Source organism: Pyxicephalus adspersus, chromosome 4 (assembly GCF_032062135.1).
Source record: "Pyxicephalus adspersus chromosome 4, UCB_Pads_2.0, whole genome shotgun sequence".
Taxonomy (NCBI): domain Eukaryota; kingdom Metazoa; phylum Chordata; class Amphibia; order Anura; family Pyxicephalidae; genus Pyxicephalus; species Pyxicephalus adspersus.
The window spans coordinates 136459202-136476500 of NC_092861.1; the positions used below are offsets into that span (position 1 = coordinate 136459202).

A 17299-nucleotide genomic window follows, 5' to 3' on the forward strand; every position below is an offset into this window, starting at 1 on the left:
ATTCTGTTCTTCCCTTACCAGCCTGGGTGCCATTCTGTTCTTCCCTTACCAGCCCGGGTGCCATGACATTCCACCTGTAGCAGCCTGGGTGCCATCACTTTTTATTGCCAGCCTGGTACATTTGCTGCCAGCCCGATGCCATTCCTTTCTACCCATACCCAGCCTAACTGCTATTATTGCCAGCCTGGGTGCCATTCTGGTCTTCCTATACCGCCCTAGGTGCCATTTTATTTTACTCGTATCATCCTGGGTTCTTTTATATTCTATATGCCAGCCTAGATGACATTACTTTGTACTTTTTAGGCATTTAAGTTATCATTACTGTGTGGCAAACATTGTACCATTACTTTTACTGCCAGCCTGGGTGCCATTATTTTCTACCTGTACCATCATGGTTCTACCCATACAAGACCTAACTGCTATTATTGCCAGCCTGGGTGCCATTCCGTTCTTCCCATACCAGCCTGGGTGTTCTTATATTGTACCTATTATAGTTTGGGTCCTCTTATTTTTCCTGACATCCTAGGTACCATTACTTTCTGCATGTACCAGCCTGGGTGCCATTACCTTTACTTCCAGCATGGCAGACACTTCTTTCTATCCATACCCTGCCTACCTGATTTTACTAACATGGGTGCCATTCTGTTCTTCTCATACCACCCTAGGTGCCATTACATTCCACCTGTACCAGCCAGGGTGCCATTACTTTTACTGCCAGTCTGATGTCATTACTTTCTATTTGGTGCTAGCGTAGGTGCCATTCTGTTACCATACCAACCTGGGTGCTATTACTTTCTACTTGTACCAGCCTTGGTGCTTTTATATTCTTCCCATACCAGCCTAGGTGCCATTACTTTGTAATCCTGGTATTAAAATTATCATTACTGCCTGCCAAACTTTGTGGCATTACCTTTACTGCCAGACTGGGTGCCATTTCTTTTTACCGATACCCATTCTAACTGCTATTCTGTTCTTCCTATACCAGCCTGGGTGCTATTATATTTTACTCATTCTAGCTTGGGTCCTTTTACATTTACTGACATCCTGAGTCCATGTACCAGCCTGGGTGCCATTCTGCTCTTCCCATACCAGCCTGGGTGCCATTACCTTTAATTCCAGCATGGCAGCACTTCTTTCTACCCATACCCTGCCTAACTGCTATTGCTTACCTGGATGCCATTTTTTCATTTGGGTGTCATTACGATCTATCTGCCAAATTGTGCGCCAATACTTTTACTACCAACCTGGGTGCTATTACTTTCTGTCCTAACCAGCCAGTGGGGCCATTAGACTTACTAGCCTGGTTGGCATTACTTTACCCCTCTGCCAGCCTGGATGCTGTGACTTTCTACTGAGAATCTGGGTCATTGTTAGATGCCATGGCCCACCTTGGTGATCCTGGCATATTGCTGCATACACCTGTATAGTTCTGTATCCTGAGTCTCCTGAAGAATAATGACCGATATACACGGTACAGGGAGGAAGACGCAGAAGCTGCCATGGCTGACTTGTTATTTTTGGGCCCCGGGCAGAGTTCATCATTCTGCCAAGTCAATGGCTGACCCGAAGCAAGTATGATGAACAAGAATTCAGAATTTGCAGACTTTCCTGGCTTCATGCTGGATCCGGGTCAGTCTGTGACTCAAGGCACCTGGGTTGAGCCTAAGATTACAGGTGAAGGATATAAAACACACAGAGGAATGCATCTTTGTGATTTTTATACATCAACAAATGTATATTGATTTTATTTCAAGCTGTGTAAGTCCCTAAATGTGCCAGCGTGTCAGGCTCATGTGAAGCACAGCCAAGAACTGAAGCTGACCTATGACACTGACAGTGATGGCTTACGCCATGCTGAGAGATAAAAGGGTCAAAGTTTAGCTGAAGGTTTTGATGGATACTCGGGGATACTTGGTAAACCTGGTCAGCTTTTTGCTATCCTTGTATAGCAGGGACAGATAGTGAACAGAAGCAGCATAGGTTGTCAATCAGTTCAATTTATGACAAGAAGCATGCTGATTGGAGGAAAAAGCATGTTGACAGAGAGAGAAGCTTATCCCTGTACTACTTCTCATTTTGCTGTCCAACCGCAGGCTGGGATAGGTCCGGAATGACCTGGTCTCAGAGTAAGTGGGTTTGAATATTGCCAGACACAAGACTGAGGGCATTAAGTGGCAGAAAAAGGTACTGCAAGAGAAATCTGCACTATGCTGAATATTGCAGGAAAAGCTGGTTTCATATTTTAAGCTTTATTTTCATGTCTAACTGTACTAAATGATCAGCACCTCCGTATCTCTGCATCTTTGTGGAATTATATTATTGCATCCTATCACCATTGTGATAGGCACCTCTGTACGTTATTACAATCCTCATGTCCCCATCATGTCACACATTAGACTCTTCTAAATTATTTTCTTGTTAAAGTCTTGCTGCACAATCACTTGTTCTTTATTTGTTTCCTTTCCTGCCAAGTAATTAAATACAGCTTCTCCTTTACTCAGGAGCGTGTCCCTTGTGCCAAAGTAAATGTGACAAAGTATTTGTAAGATCAGCAAGCAGGAGCCCAGGTCTAAGTGTTTGACTTTGAAAGCCCTTTCTCCTTCCTTATTTATCATGTACTTCACATGTGACCTATTTTTTAAACATTGATTTTTTTTTTTAAGTATTTTAAAGAAAAGCAGATGAAAGAGCTTTGTAGAGACCTAGGGCCTTCCTATAGGCAAGTGCAGCCAGGAGAGCAGACGGCTCCAAGCATTATTGGCACTGTTATACACGTTTTACCTGGAAACAGTAGCCTTGTATAGAAGCTCTGACTGGTGTATTCTATTCTCTTCAATTCTGGATCCTTATTAGTTATATAAATGTGGATTTAAAGGATTGGTTACAGACATTTAGATATCAGACCACCTACAATATCTAACTAGGGTTCCCACAGATTGCTAGAGGTTCCTTGAACATTTTGTCTCTTGATTTAAGTGACACCAGTGATCGTTTTGGCTTTATGTAAGGGTGACATTCTTCCCAATGGCCAGCAATGTAAGAGGAATTCTTCCTACTGACCACCATGCTAATATTCTGCGAGCTGTGGATATAGTAAATATAGTCGGGGTTCCCTGAAGACCTGAAAGTTATTTTGAGGGTTTCCCCATGTTAAAAAGGACAGAAAAGTCTTATCTAATGTTTGCTGCATTTTGAGGCTTTTGGGAATTTTTTTTACCGATTGTTTTAAAATATTGCATTCACCATGCGTGCTCCCCAATCTATATGAATATCATTGTACTGATTATTAAAGCGGACTTCAACTGTACTAAATATTAAAGCGGACTTAAACTAAAAAAACAAAACAAAAAGTCACCAGGGAGTTGAGCTAATTAATAATAAGACATGCAAAAAAAAAATATCCCTGGTTCTTGGTGGCTCTTCGTTGCAGTAGCGGTTCACCGTGCTCTCAGAAGTTTGCCATGGAGCTGTTGGGGAAGAAGCAGTGATGGGTCCTGGTCCTTCAGGGTGGCTGCACACAGGAAAGTATGTGTTGTGCTTACCTGCTGATTGTGGCAGAACTTTCCACCCACCAACAAGTTCAATTCTTCTTTTAATCAATACATTTGGTCACTTCATGTGTTTATGAAGTTGAACTTTTTCTTCACCAGGAGAATTCAGTTCAATGATCATAATACCAGGATCTGTATGATATGAGCTTGCTGTAAATCCTTCATAGATTCCTATGAGTATTCAACTAGAAGGTGCGGCATCAGCTCTGTGCAGTCCATTGGGTGGGAATCACATGGTTGTGTTAATAAAGAGGAAATTAATTCCGATGGTGTTGGTGCATTTTGTATAACAGCGCACCGATGTCCCCCGCATTGTGCAGACCCCTGGGGTTGACCTCACCCCGGACAGTATGTGTTCATAGACCAAACAATCAAAAAGTTTTGTAATACATACTTCAAGCAATGTCATCCTGTTTATTGCAGAGACTGAACTGCAAACAAATGTTAGCCTACATGACAGTTGCAGGATGTGGGAAACCAATTACCTACTGGTATATTTTTGGGATACCGGTGGGATGTGGGAGGAAACCAGAGTGGCCGAAAGAAAACCCACACAAGCACAGGGCGGAAATACAAACTGCATGCAGATGGGTTCATACCTAGTACTGCATAAGATAAACTCCTTGATAAGCAAACTTTGTCTAAAGACAAACCCCGCATAAATGTGCTGTGGTGCAGGAATCTTCTATAAGGATCAGTCAGTTCTGCTCTCCTATCACCTTAGTAGCTCACCGATTTTACCTCCTTCTTGGAATCTCTCTAATGTATGAGTGATGCACACCCAAGTATTTTAATGGTGTTGCTACACAGCTTTCAGGATTTCATCATTATATAGTCGGCGTCTGCAGTCACACACCCTTCCTATGTGTTACCGGTCCCATATTACACAAAACAGTCATTGTTTCTGCAATGCAAACTCCTAAACCTTTTATTTGTGTGTTTTTAAGAGTTACTTTGAAAGATATTAAGATGGCACCCTAATTGGTTACAGAGGGCTGAACTGTACCCGTAAATTATTATTTTTATTAAACAGTATTTATATAGTGCCAACATATCACTCAGTGCTGTACAATAAATAGGGGTTGCAAATGACAGACAGATACTGACAGTGACACAGGAGGAGAAGAGGACCTTGCCCAGAAGAGCTTACACTCTAAGAGGTGGGGGAATTATCACACAATAGAATGGGATATATGGAAACATTTTGTTAGTAAAATCCCTCCATGTAGTGAGTAAAGCTGCACATCGCCGCTCATTTCTCAGCCAGAATAGAGAGAAGTGACTTAAAGCAGATATTAGATAATAGTCAATAACAAAATAAAAGGGACCTGTTAATAAAGGATGAATCTGACATTCACTACAGGACAGCTTTTCAGATGTGTTTCCTATTGAACAAATGTATTGAATTTATTTAATACCAATTATTTGTATTATTAGAGGATATTGCTAGAACATCATTTTGATTTGGTTAATTTCTTTACTGTCTCCTCATAGGAAAATCATGATGGGCTGCAGGAATTTGTATGTCTTTTGTTTTCTGCTTTCTGCTGTGTTAACACTTTCCACATTGGCAGAAGAACATGCACACCCCGAAGTGCAAGAGGAGCATCACGCAGGCTCTCGCTTTGACAAGAATGTGATACAGGATAAAGAGTGAGTATTGTACAATATTGTAGTCTAGGGTTTTAGTGTGAACTTTACTAACTCGCAAACAGCCTTTACAACAGAGGTGGCACGTAATGAAGAATGCAGAACTGAACCCGAGTCATTCACCTCTTCTTGTTCCCTCGTAATGCGCCGCCATCTTCTTCTTTCTTCTCCTTCTGTAGATCAGTGGTCCCCAACCTTTCTGACAGCAGGGCCTGGTAACATAGAAAAAAATGTTGGCCCGGTATATTTACAGCTTACATTACTCTGCTATTCTCAGCAACTCGGCCTCCTTTCATTACACTAGCTGAGAATAGCCGAGTAGTGTAAGAGAGTCGGTGTGCTGCCAGATGGCAGAGGAGTGTAAACCTTACATACAGTTCGGTCCATAAATATTTGGACAAAGACAACTTTTTTTCTAATTTTGGTTCTGTACATTACCACAATATTTTAAATGAAACAACTCAGATGTAGTTGAACTGCAGGCTTTCAGCTTTAACTCAGTGGGTTGAACAAAAAGATTGCATAATAATGTGAGGAACTAAAGCCTTTTTTACACAATCACTTTATTTTAGGGGCTCAAAGGTAATTGGACAAAATAAAAAGCTGAAAATAAAATATTCATTTCTAATACTTGTTTGAAAACCCTTTGCTGGCACATGAAATGCCTCCCAATAAATGTGACTGCATTTAGCTGGATTTGAGCAGACAGTATGTCTCTGAACACCTCAGAATTAATTTGTCTGCTTCTGTCCTGTGTCACATCATGGATAAACATTAGTGTCCCAGTGCCATGGCACCCATGCACACCTAAGCCACCACACTGCCTCCGCCATGTTTTACAGATGATGTGCTATGCTTTGGGTCATGCGCTGTTCCACGCCTTCTCTATACTTTTTTCTTGCCATCATTCTGGTTGATCTTGGTTTCATCTGTCCAAAGAATGTTTTTCCAGAACTGTGATGGCTTTTTTAGATATTTTTGAGCAAAGTCCAATCTAGCCTTTCGATATGCCTATTTCCTGGAGAATGTTGTTCACTTGGTTGGCTGTTGTGAAGGGGTTTCTCTTCATCTTGAAAATGATTCAGCGATCATCCATCACTGTTGTCTTCCATGGACGTCCATGTCTTTTGGCGTTGCTGAGTTCACCAGTGCTTTGTTTCTTTCTCATGATGTACCAAACTGTAGATTTTTCCACTCCTAATATTGTAGCAATTTCTCGGATGGGTTTTTTCTGTTTTTGCAGCTTAAGGATTGCTTGTTTCACCTGCATGGAGAGCTCCTTTGATCGCATGTTGTCTGTTCACAGCAAAATCTTCTTTCAAATCAACTCCAGGCCTTTTATCTGCCTAAAATATAATGACATAACGAAGGAATTGCCCACACCAGCCCATAAATAGCCTTTGAGTCAATTGTCCAATTACTTTGGGCCCCTGAAATGAAGTGATTGTCTAAAAAAAGGCTTTAATTCCCCACATTTTTATGCAATCTTTTTGTTCAACTCACTGAATTAAAGCTGAAAGTCTGCAGTTCAACTGCATCTGAGTTGTTTCATTTAAAATGAATTGTGGAATATGTGTGAACCAAATTAGAAAAATGTTGTTTCTGTCCAAATATTTATAGACCTAACTGTACATTGCTTTGCCATTCTCAGCAGCTCCTGTGTAAGCAGTGTGAGGAGAACTGCTGTGGTCCCGCTGTCATATTGTCACTAGCTTTAAAGCAGTGTAAGCGGGGCCACTGGCAGCGGTAGCCTCTGCCTCCTGTCTTTTGCGGCCCCCAACTGATCAGCCACGGATCGGCACTGGTCTGCAGCCCAGGGGTTGGGGACCGCTGCTGTAGGGTATCTTTGGCCATCTGGATTTCCTGGGCTGGGGTGATGTAAGTAGGAGATCATTCATTCCCAGCACACTTAGGAAGCCAAGATTGCTGGTTATCCTGGCAACCAAAGCTAACACTGCACATGTGCAGCTAAGCTTTTTGCCAGATACCCAGAGCAGTCTGACAGGTAGGAGAGAATATTGCAGAAGATAGATAATCTGTCCCTTTCTGAAATATTACCTTGCCTGAATGTCTATTCTTAAAAGTGGAACTTTATTCCACCCTCTCCTTAAGTTTGAACCCCAACCAAACTGCATACGTACCCCAGTATAAAAGCCATGGCCTCCTCAGCCCATAGACTTGTAATGGGGCCATTCTCCAAGTCTCTCTGTTCCCGGGCCTAAAAAAGAGTTGTGAGTTATGTTTTGTTAGCAGGCTCAAGGATAGTAGACTTGTCCACTGTTTATTAAAAGTGCACTGGTCTTTCAAACATTAAGAGTTTGGTTATCTAATGAGTTCTGCTCTGTTATCTTCAAATACGCTTCTTTCCTCTGCAGTGAATGTAATTAAAATGCTTTAATATCATCTTGGCTACATTTTTCATATTCAGTCCCATCAACATAAACAATGAGGGTACATCTAAAATGGTAACTTTACTCAAAAGTATTGGTTGTACAGTTGTGATCCATGCCCTGTACCCTGCATGGTGCTTACCCCTGAGACTGGTGAACATCGTTGTGATTCGAATTAATTAAGAAGAAACAGCACACGCTCCTGGGGTGTTTTAAATGGAAATGCCAGATGTTCATTAGAACCCTAGAAAATTTTTAGGCTATGGCATTCAGCTAGAGATAACATGGCACACAGTGCTCAGCTTTAAAGCTCCACGTTTTTATTTTACTATAAAAAAACTTTAGAGGTCATTAGATTTGTAAGTCCCCCTTACATTCCATATTCCAGTCTTTACTTTGTACCTGCCTATATCCCCCTGTCCTCTACTTTCACAGATTGTACAATTTGTTTTGGCATTCTGCTAAACCTCTGTGTATCTGTACTACCTGTCCCAGAGAAAAGGATTAAATCTCATGTAAACTGAACTCTGTTAGTGCAAATATTAAATATCATATAGTGCCGAACTATGATATCCATTGCAAGGGGCTCATAATTCTCAAAGATGTGAAGAACCCTGAGACAGCTGACATAGTAGCCTTCTAATGCTTGCATCTTTTACCCATTGAAGTTTAGGTTAGAGTAAAACAAAATTGTAGAGATTTTAAAACATAACAATATTTGCCTTATCTCTATACATAGAACCATCAGTAGCATCAAGTGATAGTGCAGACTTTCCCACTGCACGTCTGATTTCAGAAAATTACATTACTGAAATAATTTCATGGCTTTAAAATTAATGTGGTGTTGTATATTGTTTTGGAATTATCCTATTCTTGAGTCCTCTTTGTCATTTAACACAGAGCCGGGATTGCTTTCTTGTCCCAGTGCCCTCAGTCAGACAATTATTGCTGGAATCACCAGTCTAGAACTAAGCAGAGCTGAATCAATGTGCTTCCGGGCTTTCTGGCTACAGATAACACTGAACTTTAATTATAAGCTTTACTGTTATGATTTATTATGGAAAAGTTGCACTTGCATTATGCCACCTGACCTATGAGCATGCTGGACTTCAAATTCCAAAACCATGGCTATAGTATGAATGTGTCTTGAATGCCTCCATTGTCCTGGGAAGGCTTTCCATGATATTCTATGGTGTGTTTGTTGAAATTGGGCCTATTGTGAGAAAAGATACTGATGTTGGATGCAGCCACCACATTTAGGAACTGTTAGGTAATATATTACATTTTTGTTTTCTGACTCACAGGCGACGTTTCGGTTTATCCTAAAAGTTTTTAATATAAGGTTTGGCATACAGTTGATGTTTCAGTTTAAACCAGGCATGTCCAAAGTCTGTTCCGGGGGGCCAATTGCGGCCCATGTTCAGATTTCCACTGGCTCACAGCCTCTGTCACAAAATCCAGCACTGTTGACCACAGTATAAAATACATGCATGTAAAAAAAGCTATTTTATATTTCATTAGAGTTGATCAACCGCCTTGCAATTATCGGCCCGCTACTCGGCAGGCATATTCGGCAGGACGGGAGTCCCCATGTGTGCACAGGGAATCCCCAACGTCAATATAGTGGGCGTGTGCTGTGTGGGATCCGCACAGAGCATGCCCACTCTGATTTTAAGAACGTGCTCTGCACTGAGCCAGCAGTGACACCGTACTCCGTGCACAGGGAATCCCTCATTGCACCCTGGCGGGCGTGTGTTGTGCGGGACCCGTGCAGACCATGCCCACACTAACCCTGAGTACGTGCTGAATGGTCGGCCCCCACACATTTTCACCACCAAATCTGGCCCTCTTTGCAAAAAGTTTGGACACCAAAGGTTTTTTGTAGAATCAAGGCCAGGGTTCTATGCAGGTCCTCCACATCAACTATTTAACTATTCCAATATAGTGTTGGATTTGTGCACTTGAACTTAATATTTTGTAGGAAGGCCATCATAAGTTTGGCAAGATAGTGTATTTTGATATGCTTTGTCCATTATATTTTGCAGTGAACATCCAGAGCTGTGCAAACTACTATATCCAAGCATTGGATAAAACTATAGGAAACATATTATTCTAACTTATTATTCTATCTTACCCCGGCCTTCCTAATGAAAACCTAGAAAATAAAAAAAATCTTGTCACTAAATGATCTGAGATTAAATTTATTTTTATGACTTTTTGTCCTCAGCCATATCATGGAGCATTTAGATGGAGTTGTAAATAGGCCGGAGTCAGAGATGTCCCCACAGGAGCTGCAGCTTCATTACTTCAAGATGCACGATTATGATGGCAACAATTTATTGGACGGTCTGGAGCTAGCAACGGCTATCTCTCATGTACACAAATCGGTCAGTATACAGAAATCATTGTCTGCTAATCACACACACAGTGGGGATGATCTACAAAAGAAGTTTTGGTTGTTTAGTTCAAGTAAACAGCTTAAGGCTTCACATTGGCTTTGTTAACTGCTCGTGATCACCCATTTTTACCTGCTAGGTGTCCAGGAGCTTTCAGTAGCGTCTTGACAGGCATATGTGATTGTAGGGAGAAGAAGATGTAAGGAGTGTATGGAAATGATTTGAACAGCAGAGTTCCCTGAAATGCTACATAGAGTGTCAAAGACTGGGACTACAATCAAATACCTGGACAAAGATGGATTCCAACCTTTCCAATTCATTTTATTAATAATCAGGGCTTTGGGCGGTTGGCAGCAGAAACCACAGTGATTTCTTTGTAGAAAACCATCCTTCTGAACTTAGCCTAAACTCTTAGTTGATCCCCCCCCAATTTGGCTTTTATGTCCATTAGAAGCTGCAGCATGTTTGATAGAGCCACCTAATTTCCTGGCTGAGGGATATACAGTATCATCTCCAGCCCTTTCCTGTTCACCCCTTTCATTGCAAATGCAGTCCACCTAGGAATGCCCATTAGACTGGCATCCATCCATCAAAGCATTTTCATGTTTGCATAACTTTCTCCAGGAGTTAGCACTATGCTTTCATTAAAGCTGATAGTTTGTGAGCAGAGTTCTGTGATGTACTCAGATATGAAAGGTTATATAATAAAAACCGAAAGGTTTCAATTTACAAATGGCATGTTGATGACCGTGGGGAAGGACAAACCAGGGAAAGAAACTTATTAGCAGATAAAACTTTAGCATAATGTAGATAAAGGCAAAATTTTGAAAGGTTTGCTCCTTTATTTGTCCTGATGACCACTATGGCTGAAATGGTGCATCTGTAGAACAGGAGATGAAGGGAAGTCTCCTGATAAAGACATACAGTAGATTTGAACCCTTCCTTACTGTATCCAAAGCTTTGTCTAAATATACACAATAGGAGTGTAATTCTATATTTTATGTTAGCAGAGCAATGGGGTTTTGTTGAACAGCTGTGTGGATGATAGAAAGGTCTAACAACCTCTCTTTATGCCTTCATTTTAGGGGAGCGCAGACCATGCACAAGGAATAGACGAGACAGAACTGACCACCCTGGTAGATGACGTTCTCAAGGACGATGATTTGAATAACGATGGATATATTGATTATGCAGAATTTGCAAAATCATTAGAATAAAGACTTGAGCCTATTTTCTTCTAGAACTAGAACTAGATCAATCTAAGTGTTTTTCTAGTAGTGTGGTATCACGTGCGGTTGTGTGGTCTGTATTATGTGTCGCTGCACAGCTGGGACATTCTGTGGCTGTTTTTAATGGTTTAATTTATACAAGAACATGATGTACTTTAAACAAAAATACAGGTCTTTAAAGTTTCCTTAATTTGCCTTAACTTTTTTTTCAGAGTAAAATGAGCCTAATGCCACCATAATATACGTTCCTCCCTTCTATTGGTAGGCTAGAGCGGGATTTTAGAGCGAGGCTGTCATGGTGCCTTGCAGTGATGTATAGGGACTTGTTTGTCAGGGTAGGATCCTGCTTTTTCTAATCTGCAATGAAGAGAGTGTATGGGCAATATTTAGATTCCCTAAATGATTGAGAGAGCTGGAAGGTGCAGTGAAGTTACACCTACAGGTCTTCTTCTCTCCTTGTCATTGTACAGTGAATGAAGATATAGCAACACTGTGCTCTTTCATCCTGTAAGTCCTTTATTAGCACATGAGCATTGCAGCACAACTGCCCTCCCCCTTTCTCCTAATGTAAGCTTGGCTGTGCAGTGGGTGATACAAGGTATAATTCAAATGCTTACACCCTTTGTAATATAAACAAAAATAATTAGGTACTAAATTAATCGTTTTCTATAGTTTTCCAGCAGGAAAGGATTGGAAGCTCTTTCAATTTTTTTTTGTTGTGAAGCAGAATGCCTACAGTGGTGACACACAATTTGTCCCAGTGATGGAAAATCCATAATATTAGTTATCAGCAAATCAAGGTAGGGTTAAAGCTTACAATGGAGTTTCTTGTTTCAGTGACAGCTGTTTTAGGTTGGAAATGCCATTTACTATATAGAGTTTTTCTTTCCTTTCTCATGTTGTGTATTTAGGGCAGAATATGAACAGAACATAACAGCAAAACGTAAATTAACCTTCCTCACTATTCAATATTGAAAAACAAGTTCTACACCTTATTGTTACTTTAAACCTAAACCAGTTACTTATACAAAGGTCCTCCAGTTTGTTTCCATGTAGATGTATTGGTTTAATACAGTTCTAGAAAAAGACAATACTTCCAGGAGTACATTATTAACAAACTAGAATAATATTGTCTTGTCTTGATTATCTCGCTTTCTTTACATTTTTCTTTAAAATTTCTTGAAACAGTATTGAATTTATGGTTTCCCCATGATGGGAGTTTCATGGTTTCAGCTACAATGCAAGCCACCCTGGCATGGAGACAACATAGCTCCAAACTATTTTTACCTCCCCATGCTAGAATAAGGTTTTGTGTGTTGCTGTGCTGTGGTCTTTACACCTTCACCCTTACCATGCCACACTTGTCTCAGGCCTGTGATATATAAACCTATATATGTTGTAGAAAATACACAAAACTGAATTTCATTGCACACAACAACTACAATATATTTACATTTATTTAGAGAGAGACAGGGTATAAAGGGCTTGGCAGTTCCAAACCTTGAATGCTTGCAGGGACACTTAACAAAGCAACGATTTGTGAATAGATTTTCACTGGTCCTTCTCGGCTAGTCATATTGGACCTGCACCTGAGTCCTTGGATCATGCAGGGTCAGGCATTGGTGAGCAATAGAAGGGATCAGGGAGTTTTACAGTCACCTAGGTCACTTCTGCCTTACAGCTAAAAGCTACTGATATAATAATAATACTGAGATAGTTTGGCAATACAGGATGTGTCTGGCACGGCTGTGCAAGTGGCCTCCACCTATAATGCAGTGGTTGTGGCTGGAGCCCAATAGCTGGGCCGAACAATGTCATACAAGGAATGGCATCATAAACCACATGATGTTTGACTTCTGGACCAATGGAGCAGCAGGGTAGGGCAGATATAGGTGGGTCAGTGAGTGGACATTAAAGTGTCATTCTCATAAAAACATACTGAAATTGCTGACATAATATATAATTATATATATCATAACCTAAACTTCAACATATTCTTTTTCTTACATTTCTTTATTTTACATCATGTACACATTTTCCCAAATAAACAAAACAAAAAGCATTTTAACTCCAGGGTGTCGTAGGGTCTGTAGCAGTCATTGGGGTTAAGGTTATCTTTGAAGAAGATATTCCTGTGCCAGATAAACAAAACAAAAAGCATTTTAACTCCAGGGCGTCGTAGGGTCTATAGCAGTCATTGGGGTTAAGGTTATCATTGATGAAGATATTCCTGTGCCCGGAGAATTCATAGACCTTAGTGAATTGTACCAGTCATCATGTTGGCGAGTGGGTGGGGTAGCAGCGGGTAAATGGGGGTGTGTGCTAGAACACATGAACTGACTGACGGACGATGCTGGCTGGTACCCTGTAGGTGCCATAGATGTGAAGCGAGGAATGTGGTTCAGGGTGTGGGGATACTGGTACTGGCGGGATCCAGGTGGCATGGAGCACATTCCAGGCATTAGGCTGCTACATGCAATCATACCACTTGCTGTCATCGACTTCTGATTTGTTCTTTCATGTTTACGATGTTTTGCCCTTCGATTCTGAAACCAAACCTGTAATTGGTAGAAATTATATAGTATTTGTTAAAAATGTAGACCATTTCTGTTTGTTGATTATATTTATGCCACCTCCTTGAGGGTCCATATCTCCTACCTCTGCTCTGTTCCAGCCTCCTTCAGTCTCTAGTATTTAACACTTTGAGATTTGTCAGATCATTGCATCCATAAGTGTCATAGTTCTATGCTCCATTTCCTATGTCTCGGTAACATAGGGGTTGGAGGAAGAAACCATAGTGCATGGCAGTGAACACAAACATCTGACAATTCCTGAAGTGTCAAGATAAGCTGACGGGCTGAATCTCTGGAATGAAGTGAAGGTAGGCCACTGGAGTAGCTAGAATATTGGCTTTTCTCCTGAAGGTACCTTCTTTTTGGAGTAAACAATAAAGATTTGCACATTTTACACATAACAGCACTGTTTAGTATTCCTAGGTTTCATGAATTGTGGATAGGAGTTCATTTTACAATTAGCAGTAATAACATTAAAGTTAACACAATTAGGGACCATTCACCACAATGGCAAGACTCTCACCTGTATCCGAGCTTCATTGAGCTTGGTGATCTTAGCCAGTTCCTCCCGGCAGTAAATATCCGGATAGTGATTCTTGCTGAATGCCGTCTCCAGATGCTCCAGCTGTTCTTGGCTAAATGTGGTGCGATGTCTTCGTCTGGTTGGGGTGGGATATTGAGGTGGAACGTGTCTGCTTAAGGTGGTGTTTTCCACACCAGAGCCATTGGGAAATGACTTATATGAGTTATGAATGTCTGAGAACAAAGAGAAGACACAATTAGGACAAAGGGCAAATCTTTTGGACTATAGGGAAACATTTTGAAACAAACTGACTTGGGTATAACCCAATGACACCAGTAACTAGCCAAACATCAGGTTTAGCAGATAAATATGGTACAAAATATCAGAACACCCATATGAGCAGGCATTTCATCCTTCTTGCTAAGAGTACCAAGAAAAAAATGCACTTGTGTGTTGTGTGTATTTGAGGTAGGGATCGACAAAATCAAGGGCTTTCATTTTGGAGAATACCTTTGGGAACAAGGGGGTAGGAAAACTTTAGCTGGGTTTCAAGGTTGCCATTAGTCTTATCTCGGTCTTGTTGTGCCCTAAATGGTTCCTACCATCCTATTATTCTATGTTTTTTCTCAGAAAAAAATGTAAAATAATATAAAAGTAAATGCACCACATAACTATACAAATATATATATATATATATATATATATATATATATGACATACAACAAAAAGAAACAATAACAACACAAATACAAAGAACTCTAAATAAACGAGACTACCATAAATGCACCACAAACTCTCAAAAAAAAAAATACAAAGTAGACCTATATGTATACACAAAAATATCTAAGCTGCTCATTGAGCAAAATTAATATTTTCATTTTGGTAATTTTTTTCTCTGTTAAGAATGATCTCCTACATCTGTGGTCACAAGTGTAAGTCTTTGGTAAAGTTTCAGGACATTAATTGCAAACACAAAATAATTTGAGCAAAATGGCGGGGATAGGCTGTAGCTTCATCAGTGGAGAAATTTACCTTAATTTTTTCCAAGATTATTAAAAGGTTAGTGCAGTGTTTCTCAAACTTTTAAACATGGGGGAACCCTTCTATAATTATAATATCCACAGCTCACAGTTTATTAGTGTGGTGATAAGTGGTAAGAATCCCTATTACATAGCTGGCCATTGGGAAGAAAGTTCCCCCTACAGATAGTAAAAAGGATCATTGGTGTTAGTTAAACTGACATAAAAGTCAAAAATTGTTTATTGAGGAACCCCTAAAAACCTCTGAATGAACCCTGGTTGAGAAACACTGGACTAGAGCTTCTATATTTCCACTAATCTACCTGCTAGAATGTTTCTTTACTCTCTGTCCTACTGACAACATTGTCCTCGTCATTCTTTTGGCTGGTGAATAGATGCTTGGATATCTTCTAGGGACATCTGCACATTTCTTTGTTCTATCTTGATAACAAACCAAGAAACCAAGGGGAATAATAAACAAATATCTACTATACTTCATCTCATGATATTGATGAACTCATCATTTTCCATCTTCCGAGCATTGCTATGGGCTCCAAATTGGCTTTTTGCAATAAAAGATAAGTGGAGGAAGCCCAAGTACTGTAGGCCTGTAGCTCATATTGTGAACATATATCTTATGAATATGCCCAGGAAATAAGAAAATCACAAAAAACCTGAATAATAAAAAGTTTCACTTTAAGTCTTTGCAAACAGTTTAAAAAACACACAGAACCCTATTGTACCATTATGCAAATCTCACGATTCAGCTGCTGTTTCTGATAACACAACACAAGATAAAAATGACAGTTTTGGAGTTCTTAAAAAAGAAAGCAGAAGTGAGTATAAAAGGAAATGCATGTGAATATAGATAGATAGATAGATATCACGGTCATTTCTTACGCACCAGCGGTTGATGTCACAGCAGGGATTTCGGAATAGACTTCATAATCAGTACATTTCTTTTTGGAGGTTTTTATCCTTGCATCTTCCATCCTATGGCCAGCAATGTCTAACCTCCAATGGTTTGGGTGTTGCAGTGCATCAGTTCATTCTTTTTTTCCACAATTTTAAGTTAGCTCCGAGGTGATGTCATCCCAACTCTGGCTGGTTGGGACCACCAATCACACAGCATTCCTGCTAATTAAATGGAGCTACAGCTAATCAGAGGAGGAGAGGACAGGCCCCAAGTCAACCTATGACCTGCCAAAGACATTGACTGCAGGAGGAGAAACTCTGCCTACTGAAATGTGTATACAGTTTGGAGAATAAGCATCCCTGACTCTGTGGGTGGCACGGGGACAACCGGACAAAGGACCGGGCTTACACTCACATTGTGTTTCTGTTTTGTTAATCTTCAGAATGAAGTGACAGCAGTGCTGGATGGTTAAGTCATTCTTCAACATGTACTTTCACTTGGTGCTCAGTGTGAGAATGGTAAAAGCTATATATTCCACTGCACCGAAGTGTAGCCCTACAATTTGTCATATCCTTATGTGTTCATCCTTATTCTGTCTGTAAATCTATGTATTCATTATTCTGTATTCTATCTATCTATCTATCTATCTATCTATCTATCTATCTATCATCTATCTATCTATCTATCTATCTATCTATCTATCTATCATCTATCTATCTATCTATCTATCTATCTATCTATCATCTATCTATCTATCTATCTATCTATCTATCTATCTATCTATCTCTATCTATCTTTCTATCTATCTATCTATCATCTATCATCTATCTATCTATCTATCTATCTATCTTTCTATCCATGCATTTATACCTATTCTATCAATCTATTTGTATTCTTTATATCTGCAATCATTCTTATATATATCTATCTATCCAATAATCTGTTCATGCATTCAACAATATTCTCCCTTTTTCTATCCATCTATTCATATTTAACATATGCATTTGTTCCTATTCTATCTATCTATGCAATTATCCTTATTCTATTCTATT

General features: G+C 40.0%; 2 protein-coding genes across 4 annotated transcripts in view; one reads left to right on the forward strand and one right to left on the reverse strand.

The window, feature by feature from the left end:
• The window catches only part of MCFD2 (multiple coagulation factor deficiency 2, ER cargo receptor complex subunit), an 11969-nt gene extending 563 nt beyond the window's left edge, over positions 1 to 11406 (forward strand). For 2 of the 3 annotated variants that reach the window (XM_072409753.1, XM_072409752.1), the window contains exons 2-4: positions 5046 to 5204; positions 9819 to 9978; positions 11073 to 11406. In XM_072409753.1, coding sequence (XP_072265854.1) covers positions 5053 to 5204; positions 9819 to 9978; positions 11073 to 11204 — 444 coding nt within the window. In that variant the 5' untranslated portion in view covers positions 5046 to 5052 and the 3' untranslated portion in view covers positions 11205 to 11406. Of the gene's footprint in view, positions 1 to 3472; positions 3526 to 5045; positions 5205 to 9818; positions 9979 to 11072 lie in introns of those variants that run through there. The other variant, XM_072409751.1, reaches the window with a different exon arrangement.
• Positions 11407 to 13378: 1972 nt separating this feature from the next.
• LOC140329455 (homeobox protein prophet of Pit-1-like) lies at positions 13379 to 16481 on the reverse strand. The gene is made up of 3 exons (XM_072409754.1): positions 16236 to 16481; positions 14313 to 14545; positions 13379 to 13774 (listed from the first exon to the last, which is right to left on the reverse strand). Exons 1-3 carry the CDS (start codon positions 16321 to 16323, stop codon positions 13379 to 13381), a joined length of 717 nt encoding a protein of 238 aa, XP_072265855.1. The 5' UTR covers positions 16324 to 16481.
• Positions 16482 to 17299: the final 818 nt, after the last annotated feature.

Excerpts from the sequence above, each read along its gene's own strand:
- LOC140329455 (XM_072409754.1), bottom strand. The coding sequence starts at position 16,323 with ATGGAAGATGCAAGGATAAAAACCTCCAAAAAGAAATGTACTGATTAT. Across the intron at positions 14,546-16,235 it reads TGCTGTGACATCAACCGCTG|ACATTCATAACTCATATAAG; the intron begins GTGCGTAAGAAA and ends CTTTGTTCTCAG. Across the intron at positions 13,775-14,312 it reads TCAATGAAGCTCGGATACAG|GTTTGGTTTCAGAATCGAAG; the intron begins GTGAGAGTCTTG and ends TACCAATTACAG.